Below are 13,535 nucleotides of genomic sequence, written 5' to 3' on the forward strand. Positions count from 1 at the left end.
TGTGTTTATGGTACTCAATTAGAGAGACAAATTGAATTATGTTCAAATCTTTTGACGGCATTTTATTTTCCCGAATTTTTTTTCTCAGAATCGACCCTTATAATTAGATTAGCTCGAGAATTCAAAACAATAACATAGAAATATTGAGAAAAAAGTTTCGAGTGTTTATGTTTCCTAATTCGGGGGACAAATTGAATTAGGCCACAACTTCTCCATCTGCATTTTATTCTCGAGATTTTTTTTCTTGGAATCGATCCCTCGATTTTAGAGGTAATTCTTTTTCTCTTAAATAAAATAGTCGGGAGTCCCCACCGAGTGTCTCTATTTTTTCCGCATTTTTTTTCTCGGAATCGACCCTTATAATTGGATTAGCTCGACTATTCAAAACAATAACATAGAAATATTGAGAAAAAAGTTTGGAGTGTTTATGTTACCTAATTCGGGAGACAAATTGAATTAGGCCTCACCCCTTCTGTCGGCATTTAATTCTCGAAAATTTGTCTCTCGAAATCTATTCCAGAGGTAATTCTTTTTCTCTTAAATAAAATAGTCGGTAGTTCTCGACGAGTGTCTCTATTTTTTCCGAATATTTTTTCTCGGAATCGACCCTTATAATTGAATTAGCTCGAGCCTTTAAAAAAATAAAATCCGAATATTGAGATAAAAATTTCAAATGTTTGCATGACCTAATTTAATTTAAAGAGACAAATTGAATAATATTATTATTATTATTATTATTATATTATTATTATTTATTGACGAAAAATAACACATTAAAAATCCTGTAACCATTTACCACTAATTTTTTTATTCATAAAATTTAAAACCATTTCTAAAACATTGCGAATTTATTCCTTGATCAACACGAGTTGAAGCAGAGGCATGACCTTCAGCGACGATAAATCAGCAAGTACCGCCTGAAAAAAAAATCCTCCAAAAAATATGACCCCAGCAACAGTAAAACCACAAAAACCCGTCGTACCTCCACATTATGCAGATTATTAACTTGCAAAAGATTTTCCTTCCTGAAGCTGAGAATAGTGACAGCCAACAACGAGATGATCTCCAGCGAGTCATACCCCAAAACGAGATCCCAGAGGTAGAGCAATTGCTCCGGTGGGAGATGCCCGCTAAATCCTCTCATCAACCACTTGAAAACAACTTTAACCCTGAAAATAATTTATCGATAATCCTCAATAAATTCTATTTCCCTCTAATTAAAATAAAACTCACGGTTGTATCTGCATGTTACGAAAATGCGCCCAGAGCTGGGGCTCATGACACTGCAGCAACCTCTCGAAGAGGAGACACAACGCAACAACTCCCTGTTCATGACTCGATACTGTATGAAGTCGAAACCAATATCGAAGATAAAAAGCTCGAAAGGTATAGTACATCGTGCAGGGATCGTCGTAAAGATAACAAAAAGGTGTAGCTGCGAAATTAAAAAACAATTCCATTAAAATTATCGTAAATTCGTATAAATAAATTATCAATTATAAAATAATTTAAAATAATGAATTTTCCTGCAAGTGCACACACCATACATTGTGAATCCATGAAAAGGAATGACTCCACTCGGTGGAAACACCAGAGTGTTCTCCAGTGCTGCAGGTTTTCCCTGGAGTACCGCATGAATTACTTGTCCCCCTGCACTCCTGTCAGTGGTGACAGGTGCCAAGACTTCAGAATCCCTCGAGAAGCAGAGCATCGTCTTGTAAAGCACATCCTCGAAGACGAAGTACTGGTCGTCATTGCTGGCTGTCAGCTGGACATCTTTAATTATCAATTTATCCACCATTATGTCGTACTGCAGGACCATGGACTTCAGCTCCTCGTAGTATTCGATATCCTGGAGATATCGAAAAAAAAATGAAGTCTTGAGGTCGTTAGTGATCTTTAGCAGGACGTCCAGGTGTTTCTCACCAAGTATTCCCTCGGAAATGATTTTTCACTGACTTTTTTTTAGTTTAATGGGTTATTGATACGATAAAAAAAATATTACGGTATCTTTGACGATGGATCCGAGAACTAGAGACCAGAGTTGACCCCTCAATGCTCTCGGGGCTCCACGTTTCAAGAATTCCTGAGCTATGGGGGCATGATTCAAGGACAGGACTCTCTCCCCTAGAACAGTCCTCTCTGCCTCGAGATTTTGAAAATTCCCCGCTGCTGGCATATCGTTATTCACACCGAGGAGTGCGATTCCTTGTGATAATTCAGCATAAGTTTCTCTCTGGAAATAATTACATTAACACCTGCAATTTACCAGAATGCGCTATTTATTTAAATACATTTGTTAATGAATTATCCACGAATAGATCAAAAATTCTCTTCGCGCCGTCATATGTAACGACAAAAATTGTGCAGATTAATTATTAATAATTGATAATACCAATTGCGCAAGCTGCTTCACACGTATTTGAATATGACTGAACTCCCAATTGGGATCATTGATGATTTTTTTGAAAGCCGGATCTCGAACGGAGAAGAGAACCTCAAGAAAATCCTTGGGTGCGTACAGGGGCCGGTACTGCGATAAATCTGATAATAAAAAGATGAAATTCAAATTTAAGTATTCACTGGTACTCGGATACCACCCGAATCACTGACGGCGTCGGAAGACGTCCCCACGTGACGACCGGACGCCCAATGGGAGGCGCGTTCTCGTGGAATTCGCCAATCATTGGCGGATCCACTGGGTACGCCGTTGCGCGATAAAAGTACGAATATTTTCAAAAAAAAATAAAATGGAGAGTCGATCTCTCGATCTAGTGCAGAAGGAGGTACTCACCGATGTCGTAAGTACTCAACTCATTCCATTTCTCCGCAAGTTCCTCTTTATCAGCATTAGGCCGAATCCTGGCGAGAGGAACATTGAGCTCATTGCACATAGAATTGAGAGACTTCTGGATCCTCCTCTCCCACTGGATCTGGGCCTTCCTGAGGTAATTGAGATCGGCCTCAGGGGCCCTGACCTCCGGCTTGGGCCGCAGCTGACCCTCCGACACCAGAACAAATGGTTTTTATTTTTGAATTTTAAAATGATTTCCGAAAACCCCGGGAATTAAAAAAAATCGGTATTCACTTGAGATCGAGCCCAGTGGAACACAGTGTTCCTGATTTCCGTCTCGAGACCGTTGTCCTTGAGCGCCTCGGTGAGGGTTCCCTTGAAGTTATCTCTTCGGACGACATTCGAGGCGACGAGTCTCTGATGACACGAGAAAAAAATTAAATCCTGAAACCTGATATCACGGGAATCGCTGAAAACCGTCAAAAATCGCGAACCTGAATTTCGTTGTAAAGATTTTTATAATTGCTCATGGATTGTATCTCGTCGGTGAGTTTCTGCGCTGCCTGGTCGACCTCCGGGTCCTCAGGTCGTCCCTCCATACCCCCCAAACGATTTCTACCACCCCGAGGAACCCCCAGATACCGATTTACCCCTGAAAATCACCCCGAACTCGATTAAACCGAATTTTAATCGCTGAGTCGAAGAACGACGCCATTTGTAAATAACCCTGGTTTCCCGGTGTATGACTGCGCACCGAAAATGGCGCCTGGCGGGAAAGTCGTTCTCTGCTGTATCGAGCATCAGGGGTCCCCAGAAAATAATTCCACGGGATTGAAAACTGATAATCAAATATTCAGAGAAAATGAGCTTGAGTTATCAATAAAATTTGGAGATTTCTGGAAATTAAGTGGATGCTGGCGACACCGGAAATCCGCCATGTTGGGCCCCATTGTTTTAGAGCTTTGTTAAAATGCGTAAAAGAAGGCGATCGTGATGCCTCGGCGGAAGCAGCCGGGGCTCGTGCAAGCCGCTATTCCGACCCCTCAGCAATAAATCTCTGAGGTGTCGAGGAAGTACTCTATTTTTTTCCCCCATTTTTTAAAAAAATTCGCAAATTCTCGATCGAGTGTTTTGAGTCGTGTCGTTGAGGCCATTATGAGAGAGAACTGGGCCCGCTAGGTTGGGCCCGAGTTAAAATGGAGGTGATGGCTTTTGTCAGTGTTTTCACGAATTCCTTCGTGTGCACTGCTTGATTTCGAGTTATTCGGCAGGTATTGCTGGTGAATCGTCTTGGAATGGATATTGCTAGTCTGCTGGAGGTGCAGGTCAATGAGGAGCCGCTTTCTGAAGGTAGGGGATTTTATTCGGTGTTTGATGCTGTTGGGAGATGAATCCACAACCCAGTTAACCTCAATTTATCATGATTTTTTTTTTCGCTCAGCGCTGCCGGGGGAGAGTAAGGATGAGCCTAAGGTACTCAGGGCCTCGGAGTTTGTCAGTCCCGAGGAGAAACACTTTCGCAAACTTCTCTTTGGACAGGGTGAGGTTTTTTCTTGGTTTTAGCGGCGGTTTTCTAGTTTCGAGGAATTAATGCACGTCGGCAAAGGAGAGATCTCGGGATGACTCTCGCCGTGAAATATTCTCGTTTTTCTTCTCGGAAAATTATTACTCCAGAAATATTATCGTACATAGTTATGAAATGTATGTAATTTTCCCTCGGAAAAATAAAAAATAAAATTGTAAAATTCTAGATCTCGCAAAAGTGCGATTCCGTAGACTCCACTGCACATCCTGTGACACCCACATCGGATCAGCTCCAGCTGAGGCTTATAACATGCAGGAACACCCAATTCTGAAAGTCCTTTTGTGTGCAGCCTGTCGTGAATTCTATGGAGATGGCACCTTTGAGCAAGGTAAAGACCATTGACACTGGAAAAATATCAAATATTGCGTGAAAAAATTATTAAATAAAAATGAATCAGGTGACGATGCCACTGACATGTTCTGCCGTTGGTGCGCCAATGGTGGTAATTTGTACTGCTGCTCCTACTGCAGCAACACATTCTGCCAGAAATGTATCAGAATAAATTTCGATGCTGACGTGCGAAAGCAGATCGAGGCTGACGAGAAGTGGAAGTGTTTTGTGTGTTATCCAGCACCACTGTACTCCCACAGAGCTGTCTGTTGGGCTCTTCTGCAACACGTTAAGACACTCTCCAGGTAAAATAATCAATTGATTAATTTAATTAATTGGCATTGAGTCATCAACAGCAGAAGCGATTCCTCACGTAAAATCTTCACATAAATAAATTCCAGGATATTGACAGCAGATCGTGTGATGACACCAAAGGAGATCCTCGCAAAAATGGAATTGGACGACGCACAGTGTTGTCCAGGTCGAAAAGCAAAACGAAAACGAAAGGCCTCGGTATCGTCCTCGGACAACGAGTCAGTGACTTCCAAGACGTCCCGTACCTCCTCCAGAACCCGAAAGAGATCAATAAAACGAAGACGAGCAACATCTGGAGACTCCAATGATACTCCAAACGGTACCAGGTACATCCCCATAGCGCCAAAAAAATCAGACGACGACGACATAACTCATCTGCTGAATCCTGAGCAGACGATGGTGGAGGGCGACGGTGAGACACTGATTCTCCCAGGGAATCCTCGAATTCCATCACTCAAACCAATCAGCACGAGTGCCTTGGTGCGTTCTCCACTGACACGAGGTCCAAGAGTGATCCCAATTCGTCCTCTCAGGAGGATTGAGTCACTGCCACCTGGGGCTACTCCCCAGTTAATCACGAGACTGCCAGGATTTCGAACCGCAGCCCCCATGGTGACGATTCCCACACGTCCTGTTTTGATGTCAACGACTCCTGGTGCCTCTGGAGGGATACGGCGTTCCTTTCCCATTCTGAGAGCTGATAAAAATGATTCTAAACAGCAAACGAAGGCACCACCAAGTGTTATAGACTTGGAGAGTGACTCGGATGACAATTTTATCGGTGAGAGCTCAAGTGTTCAGAACTATCAGGATAATCTGAGTAATCAGATTGATCAGACTGGTCAGATTAAGGATAAAAATCAGACTAGCAAGTCTGAAGAGTCTGAGGGTGCATCAGGCCACTTAGAGACTCCTGACGTCACATATCCCAGGTTGACAGTCAGAAGATTCGATCAGACCATCAGTAACCCCATGAAGGCCGTCGACGAGATCCTCAAGAAGCTCAGGAAGAGGCTTAGACATGAGATGAGCAGCTTCAACAGCTCAGAGGGCAACGACGTCAACTCAGCAAAGACAAAGCTCAAAATCATCAACAGGAATATCAGTAAAATTGTCTCCGAGCTCGCAGTCTTCAACAATACGATGGTGAGACAGTACAAGCCCTGGAAGACGTCATGTATGACTGGAAAGCCTGTGGAGGACTCTACTGGAAAAATTCGTTTGAGAAAGGGCGAGGCGAGCTACAAGATCATACCCCTGGACATGGAGTGCGAGAGGGAGTCCGAGTCTGAGGACGACGAGGAGGAAGTCGAGGAGCACAACTCCATTGATTTTTCGAACAAAATCGTGGAGTTCAATGAGAAGATGACGGTGGATAGAGGATGCTCCGCCAGGGTTAGTACTAAGAACAAGGCCATTCAGGTTTATGATGAGATGTCTATTGATTATGACCGGACTGTTGGGTACTCATTACTCATGAAGGCTGATTTTGATAATGACGAGGGGAAGGAGGTGCAGAAGCCTGTGATCATCGAGGATCACTTCGCTGGGCAGTACGAGGAGCAGTTTATTTTTTATCTCCAGAGACTGGAGGAAGAAGATGAGGAAATGGAGAATACTAGTCCGAAGACCCTGAGGGAGATGATTGATGATGATCTGGCTGCTCAGGAGAAGAGGGAGACGAGGGATTGTGCACTAGAGGGTGAAGAAAACGACAAGGAGAATCCCGAGGAGGTGGAAGTGGTGGTGGAGGTGGAGGAAGTGGAGGAACTGGAGGAGATGGAGGTCGGAGAGGATGGGGATCAGGAAAAAGGGAGTGATGGTGCTGGTGAGGTTGATGAGGGTCTGGAGAAGACTGAACGAGCTGCAGAGTCTTCTGAGGAAGGAAATGCTAATGATGTTGAAGAAATTCGTGGAGAAATCACCGAGTCGGGATGTGAAGAGGAGATTCAGGGAGATAAGGAAGGGGACAATGAGGGAAATGATGGGGAAACAGTGGCCATGGAGGAAGATGGAGATATTAGTTCAGGGGATAAGGACTCTGAAGTTGATCAGGATAAGGAGAAAATTTCATCGAGTCAAGAGGCTAGGAACGAGGAGACTGTGATTGCAGTCAGAGCTCTCATCGAGGATGAGACTCGTGACGGGACATTGAAAAAAAACTGGACAGATGGGGATGACGACGAGTGCACTGTTCTCGAGTGAATTTATCGACGTTCAAATTAAAATGAGGGATTTCCGTTTGTGTAATTGCTGCCTTTTGTAAAGTGCTCGAGTAACTCGACTAGCATAGCTTTTAGAGAGAAATCATTGATCAGCATTTTCTTTTTTTTTTCACTTTTATAAATTACATTATCCTCAGTTCTTCGATCAATCTTGTTTTTGAAGTAGTTTTGTTGATTTCGCACTTGAATTAGTCAAGTTTGTAAATAACATATTTTCTGTATTTTTGGATTCGATGTGACAAGTGTGCAGTAGACACTGGGATAGTGTAAAAAGAATTTTTTTTTTTTAATTGAGACAATTAAATTCTTTCACTGCGTCATTAGTAAGAATTAAGTGATGTATTCTGTATATCGACACAGTATACTGCTGGGATGAAGCAGAATCAATTCCTCATTTAATGTATTTCGTCGTTAGGATATTTTCAGGACGAAGAGAGAATAATTCGTGATTCTCGTATAAGTAATTCGAATAAAAAATTGGAAAATTCGATGATAAGGATTGGAGTCATAATTATTTAAGCCCTCATCAAATTATTCCTCCTAATATATCACTTCATTATCCTAATTAATAAAAATAATAATATTTGCGTTATTAAATCGTTTTTTATTATTTTTATATTTTTATCTGTATAAATTAGGAACTACGTGGAGTCATAAATGTTTCATCAGACCATTAAAATTTATTCATAACTCCTCATACAGTAAAAAATTACACCTTTTGGATAACATCTTTCGGTAATGACTCTGAATCTGTAAAATAATAATACAAGTAGAAAATACAGACTCCAGGAGTACGATTTTTGGTCTAAAGTGAATAATAAAATTCCCAGGATAAATAAATAAATACAACTTCATGCTTTAGACTCTGGATACGATTGACATTTTGTAGGGTATCAAAAAATATTGATTCGTAATCGATTAAAATGTACGAGACGTGGCAATAAATAGCTTCTTATCAATCTAGATTCACGTGACAATCCGATAATTTAGGAAAGTTCTCGTTATTTGCGCTCAATCCACGATTGAACAGACGACCGTGGATGAGTCGAATGCCAGGGGCTCTCCGAGGATTTTCTCCTCTCCGAAGTGTCTCAATCTTGCTGTCAGCAAGGTACAGGCATTCATCGAGGTCCCCAAAGAGGCCCAATTTACCTCATTCCATTGGTGTTCTTCTAGTATCGAAACTGGCCCTTTTTGCCCATTCCATTGTGATACACTCGCAGTGGGGTGTAGCGTCCATTTCCATTCATACCTAGAGAACAGAATTACAAACTAAAATGGGGAGACACGTACAGAATTTTAAAATAGCTAAACCCAAATCTATCTTAAATTCTAATCGGTATCTAAATTGAAAATCCAGTGCAAAACTCACACAAATTCTTCTCATGTTCTCGCAGTGCAGCTTTGCGAAGAAAAGAAAAGAAAAAAAAATCACCAAATGGATGAGTTCCCTCTCACTTGATCCCCCACAAAGAACAAATTACCTTGAACAACGGACGGTGTATTCCTGCTGCCCTGAACATTCTGTGCATGACACCTCGGCTTGAGAACTCCATGATAAACGATGAAGTAAACAACTGCAACAATAGCAGCAGCAATAGCCATGCACTGATACACGAGTTTGATTGATTCGACGTCAGTCTCCCCGAAGTCGATGTAGGCAGCGATAACAGCACCGAGACACCTGCCCACGCAGAAATGAGCAACAACAGGTAGTGCCTGAGCAGTGACAGTGAGATGCCTGGGGATGAGGTGCCTGAGATAAAGAATGGCAGTGATCCACATGATACCAAGTGTAAATAGTTCAAAGGCCTCAGCAGCGAGAGCCCACCAGGGATGATTAACGAGACTCAGCCCAGTGAATCTCACGATATACATCGTAAATGCTATTATCAGGAGATTGCTGTGTCCACAGTAGTCGACGAGGTGTTCAGACCTCCAGAGGAATACAATAGCTGGTACTGCACCAACAGTGAGAACAACACCCACTGTCAGGGCATCAGCTTGAAGATTTGACAGATGAAGTGGCAGATACGAGTCCATTGCACTCCAGAATGTACCCAGGATCATCATCACCAGGACAAGTGCAGCGGTTTCACTGCCATAACGTTTAACTGCACTCATTGGTACAGCCAGCATTCCTGATCTCGTGTGCCACCACCACTCGGGTGGACTCAGGGGCATTCCACTGGAGGACAGCGATACCACAGCTGTCAACACCATCAGCACGACGTGAAGGACTATTGGCAGGAGATACGGGGGCCGAGGTGATGTCAGGGTGTTCAGGTAGCCCGAGAGAGAGCCGAAGGTGGCAAAACCCAGAGAGCCAAATGCCAATTGTCTACCCACGTCACCACGTCCACAGGATGTCTCTCGTGTTGCTATCACCATCGCTGCGTCTATCAGAGCAACTCCAGCTGTTGGAAATATATCAGCTAGGGAACGAATCGTTATGTACATCCAGAATGTCATCTCTGGATCACCTGCCACCTGACTGCACTGGTTCTCTGTGTCGATGTTCACTGTGGCAATTGTAAATATTTTTTTTTTGTTTTGATTAATTTATTATTCTCTCGGTTATTCAAACCAAAAAAAAATTCTGAGGGTAAACAAAAGGAATTGAGTGCAAGACGTTGATTGCATGTGATGATTTTTTTTTCCAGGAAAAAGTGGATAAATTGCGGGAAATTAATTGAATAATTAATTTGATTTTTAATGATAGAGAGAAATTACCTTGCAGCATGGACGGATCGAGTAGATCGCACTCAACCGTGCACGAGCCGTTGTACCTGATTTCCAAATCATTGGGAATTCTGCAGTGGCTCTCGGCGATGGGGTAGGCACACCAGTCCCCTCGCTCTCGGGCGTTGCTTGCCACCTGGAAGCTCGCTTGAATTGACAAACTCCTTGAGGCATTCGTGTAGACGTGACAGACGCGCTCCTTGCCATTGTCAAAGCACAGGTGAGGTGGTGCTTTCTCAGCTGACACAAATCTCCGGTGTTTCGGGGCATTGTGTCGGTCCTTCAAATAAATATTCGAAATCTTTGTGGAGGAGAGAATAGAGTGGTATTGTTCGGATCAGTCAATGGAAATCTCTACTTGTATTTTTCTCTGGTTTTCCGTTTTTGTAAGAAAATTATTTTTATTTTTTATAATTTTTAAAATTTTTTATAATTTTTAAAATTTTTTATAATTTTTAAAATTTTTTATAATTTTTAAAATTTTTTATAATTTTTAAAATTTTTTATAATTTTTAAAATTTTTTATAATTTTTAAAATTTTTTATAATTTTTAAAATTTTTTATAATTTTTAAAATTTTTTATAATTTTTATAATTTTTTATAACGATTTTTTTTATAATTATTTTTTTTTATTCATTCTTTACAAAATTTTTTTCTAAAGAATAAAAAATCATCGGACACTCCCAAAACTAGATATTTCATAATTTATAATTCGTTAATAAATTTATAAATTTATTAATGAAATTCAATTCCAAAAACTCGCGATGGATAATTAATTACAGATTTAATTATCTCAGGATTTTCAAAGCTTTTCGTGATTAAACAATAAACGGGTAAATAAATGCGGTTTTCAATAATTAATACAGCTGTAATTATTTATTGATTTATGGGGATTAATATAAATAGTATTTCGCTGGAAAAATGATGGATTTGGAGTCAATCAACAGATTGACCACCGCCCATTCGATATCTTTCGTGGGATCAGCGAAAATCATTTAATCATTTCCTAATTACCTTTTTCCTCCACTCCACCTCATCATTGGTAAGATCGAGTGGTTTAACAGACAAATCTCCACTCCCCTCGAAATCAATGTCAGGTCTCCTCTCCGGTAGGTTAACAACCCTATTCCTGGCACTTTGCCTAATAGGAACAGTGGGTGGACACTCATAACGACAATTCCTGAGTAAAATACCACAGACTCTGCTGTCACTCGTCCAATTGTAACAAGTGGAGAACTCATTGTTCCTCTCCTGAAAAATGGTGGCACCGTTCCTATCGCAGGCAAACTTAAGAGTCGGTCGCAATTCCTTCGGCAATTCTATTCTCTCGACGATGGGTACCAGCAGGAGTAATGAGTAGAATACAGCAGACAGGAAGCTGACGATGGCTATCATAACCCGGAGGTATCGCCCAGTAGATGGTTTTGAGCCCTGACAACTCGCCAGTTTATCAGCCACTGGGGCTACGATCAGGGGACCAATTATAGCTATCACTGGGGATATCATGGACACCAGTCGTGTCTCCTCCAGGGTCAGACCAACCTTTACCATGTGGAGAGGAAGGAATGGAAATAGACAGCCCATTCCTTTAACAATTTTTATTATTATTGCAAAAAAAAAACAGAAAATTGGGAATTTAATGATTCAATTCATGTAATTAATGTGTAATTAATGTGTAATTAATGTAATTATTAAGCGAAATAATGTGGTGGACTCACCCCCGAAGAAGAGGAAGAGCAGGCACTTGAGAGATATGAGATTAAGGTTCACCAGTTTTTTTTCAGGTGCATCCTTGACGGAGCCCATGGTTTCGATCGATGCCATAGACATTTTCGTATCGTTATATATCCAGATACCCAGTGAATTACAGGCCGACTCTCCTCAAGATCATCCTGAGGGCGTTGAAACCCCTGCTATGAAAAAGCAACATTTAATGAGGCAAGGGGGACCTGAAATTATGTAGGGAGTAATGATCTCCCAGCGGATGTCAGCGTGTCTTATCCCATTGAGAGAACGAGACTCTAATAAACGCGTCCTGCACTTACGTAATCCGACCAAGATAATGTCTGCCACTGGGTTTTTTTTTTTTTACTTACTACTGTAATCGATAGTACTATAAACATTGATATGAGTTGTTTATTCTAGTCACAAATGAGAAAAAAAATGAAAGGCAAAGGGCGAATGGGCGATCGTCTCGTGCAGTTCTTCATTTTCTTTGTGTAATTTTTATAGCTCTTTTTATTTCTCTGGATTTTTTTTTATTCCATCAGCCTTCGGGGCTGTCAACATTATTTATCGCCATCCGGTTGGTGTTCCATTGATTGACCAAAAGGGAAAAAATTACATGCCCAGGGAAAAAATTCTCTTCAAGGGAGAAATCACTTGGATCCGGTTCCAGAGAGCGAAGGGCTTGATTTTTTCAAGGCGTGATTTTTTTTGGTAATCCCCAGGATTTTTTTGGAATATTTCGTTTTGGATGAATTGGAAAATTTCCACAAGTGTTTTGGTTTGGGGATTTTTTTTTTCCGTGGTGGAGAGATCAGGGTGTATCCACCTGCCCAGCGGTTCATTAACCTTCCCTTTTTTCCTAGTCATGGGTTCACGTTTCCTCTCTCTGCTCTGCCAAGCCGAAGGCAATTATTTTCAGCGTGAGATGATATCTGGAGCGATGCACGGACTTTCCTTTCTGTTTTTTTTCTCATTCCGATATTTTTGTTCTGACCGACTCCCAGGGAAATGAGAATTTTTATCCTAGGGCTCCACGGAGAAGACGTCGGGTCCCGTAATTCCACGAAACGAATTTCAATTCACAAAGTTTTCTCATCAACACAAGAGATTAACTAACTCCTCCAGCGATTAGTTAATTAATTAATCAAATCAGTGGATTATTTAATCAAATCAGTGGATTAATTAATTAATCAAATCAGTGGATTATTTAATCAAATCAGTGGATTAATTAATTAATCAAATCAGTGGATTAATTAATTAATCAAATCAGTGGAATAATTAATGAATCAAATTCAGAAATTTTTCATTAATTTGTCTATTTATTTGAATATTCAAGTATTTTAAAATTATTTAATGATTCACCGACGTCATTATTCCCCGGCTATTACTCCGGACCTTCGAGAAAATTTATTTTCGTTCCGTGAGAACCTTGCGTTTGAAATCTTCGAAAACCTGTTATCAACCCGAAAAACTCATTAACGACTGTGCGTTGGAAAGCCCCGCCCCCATAAAACGTAACGAATGTGAACATTACGAGTAGATAAATACACCGGAAAATAACGCGCACCAAATCGCGTGTATTACCCCAGTTCCATCCACCTCCAAACACAAAAAAAAAATCCCTCAAAATTACGCGATACCATACCTCCAGACGAACGCGAAACGTAAAAATGGCGGACCGCGCCCGAAATTCAATGATTTCCCTAATAATTTGTATTTTTAATTTTTTTTAATAACGACAAGTAAAAATTGCATTACAATTCATTATATATCATGGGATAACATCCCATCGATAATTCGTAATAAAAATTATAAA

General features: G+C 40.9%; 3 protein-coding genes across 4 annotated transcripts in view; 1 reads left to right on the forward strand and 2 right to left on the reverse strand.

Moving 5' to 3' along the window:
* Positions 1 to 804: 804 nt before the first annotated feature.
* Positions 805 to 3,484, reverse strand: LOC105263284 (TBC1 domain family member 19). Its single transcript, XM_011299394.1, has 9 exons — positions 3,289 to 3,484; positions 3,089 to 3,211; positions 2,795 to 3,002; positions 2,396 to 2,544; positions 2,006 to 2,236; positions 1,543 to 1,852; positions 1,234 to 1,435; positions 983 to 1,169; positions 805 to 917 (listed from the first exon to the last, which is right to left on the reverse strand). Exons 1-9 carry the CDS (start codon positions 3,391 to 3,393, stop codon positions 849 to 851), a joined length of 1,584 nt encoding a protein of 527 aa, XP_011297696.1. The 5' UTR covers positions 3,394 to 3,484; the 3' UTR covers positions 805 to 848.
* A 326-nt stretch (positions 3,485 to 3,810) lies between these two features.
* On the forward strand, positions 3,811 to 7,734 carry LOC105263285 (ADD domain-containing protein 1). Its single transcript, XM_011299395.1, has 5 exons — positions 3,811 to 4,144; positions 4,236 to 4,334; positions 4,546 to 4,707; positions 4,777 to 5,014; positions 5,111 to 7,734. Exons 1-5 carry the CDS (start codon positions 4,090 to 4,092, stop codon positions 7,227 to 7,229), a joined length of 2,673 nt encoding a protein of 890 aa, XP_011297697.1. The 5' UTR covers positions 3,811 to 4,089; the 3' UTR covers positions 7,230 to 7,734.
* A 173-nt stretch (positions 7,735 to 7,907) lies between these two features.
* The window catches only part of SP1173, a 17,921-nt gene continuing 12,293 nt past the window's right edge, over positions 7,908 to 13,535 (reverse strand). Inside the window, exons 2-6 of one of the 2 annotated variants that reach the window (XM_011299397.1) lie at positions 11,710 to 11,901; positions 11,006 to 11,577; positions 9,983 to 10,271; positions 8,734 to 9,771; positions 7,908 to 8,501 (exon numbers count right to left, since the gene is read on the reverse strand). In XM_011299397.1, coding sequence (XP_011297699.1) covers positions 8,422 to 8,501; positions 8,734 to 9,771; positions 9,983 to 10,271; positions 11,006 to 11,577; positions 11,710 to 11,821 — 2,091 coding nt within the window. In that variant the 5' untranslated portion in view covers positions 11,822 to 11,901 and the 3' untranslated portion in view covers positions 7,908 to 8,421. Of the gene's footprint in view, positions 8,502 to 8,733; positions 9,772 to 9,982; positions 10,272 to 11,005; positions 11,578 to 11,709; positions 11,905 to 13,535 lie in introns of both variants that reach the window. The other variant, XM_011299396.1, reaches the window with a different exon arrangement.

The sequence above is a fragment of the Fopius arisanus genome, unplaced genomic scaffold (genome assembly GCF_000806365.1).
Source record: "Fopius arisanus strain USDA-PBARC FA_bdor unplaced genomic scaffold, ASM80636v1 scaffold00014, whole genome shotgun sequence".
NCBI classification, from domain to species: Eukaryota; Metazoa; Arthropoda; class Insecta; order Hymenoptera; family Braconidae; genus Fopius; species Fopius arisanus.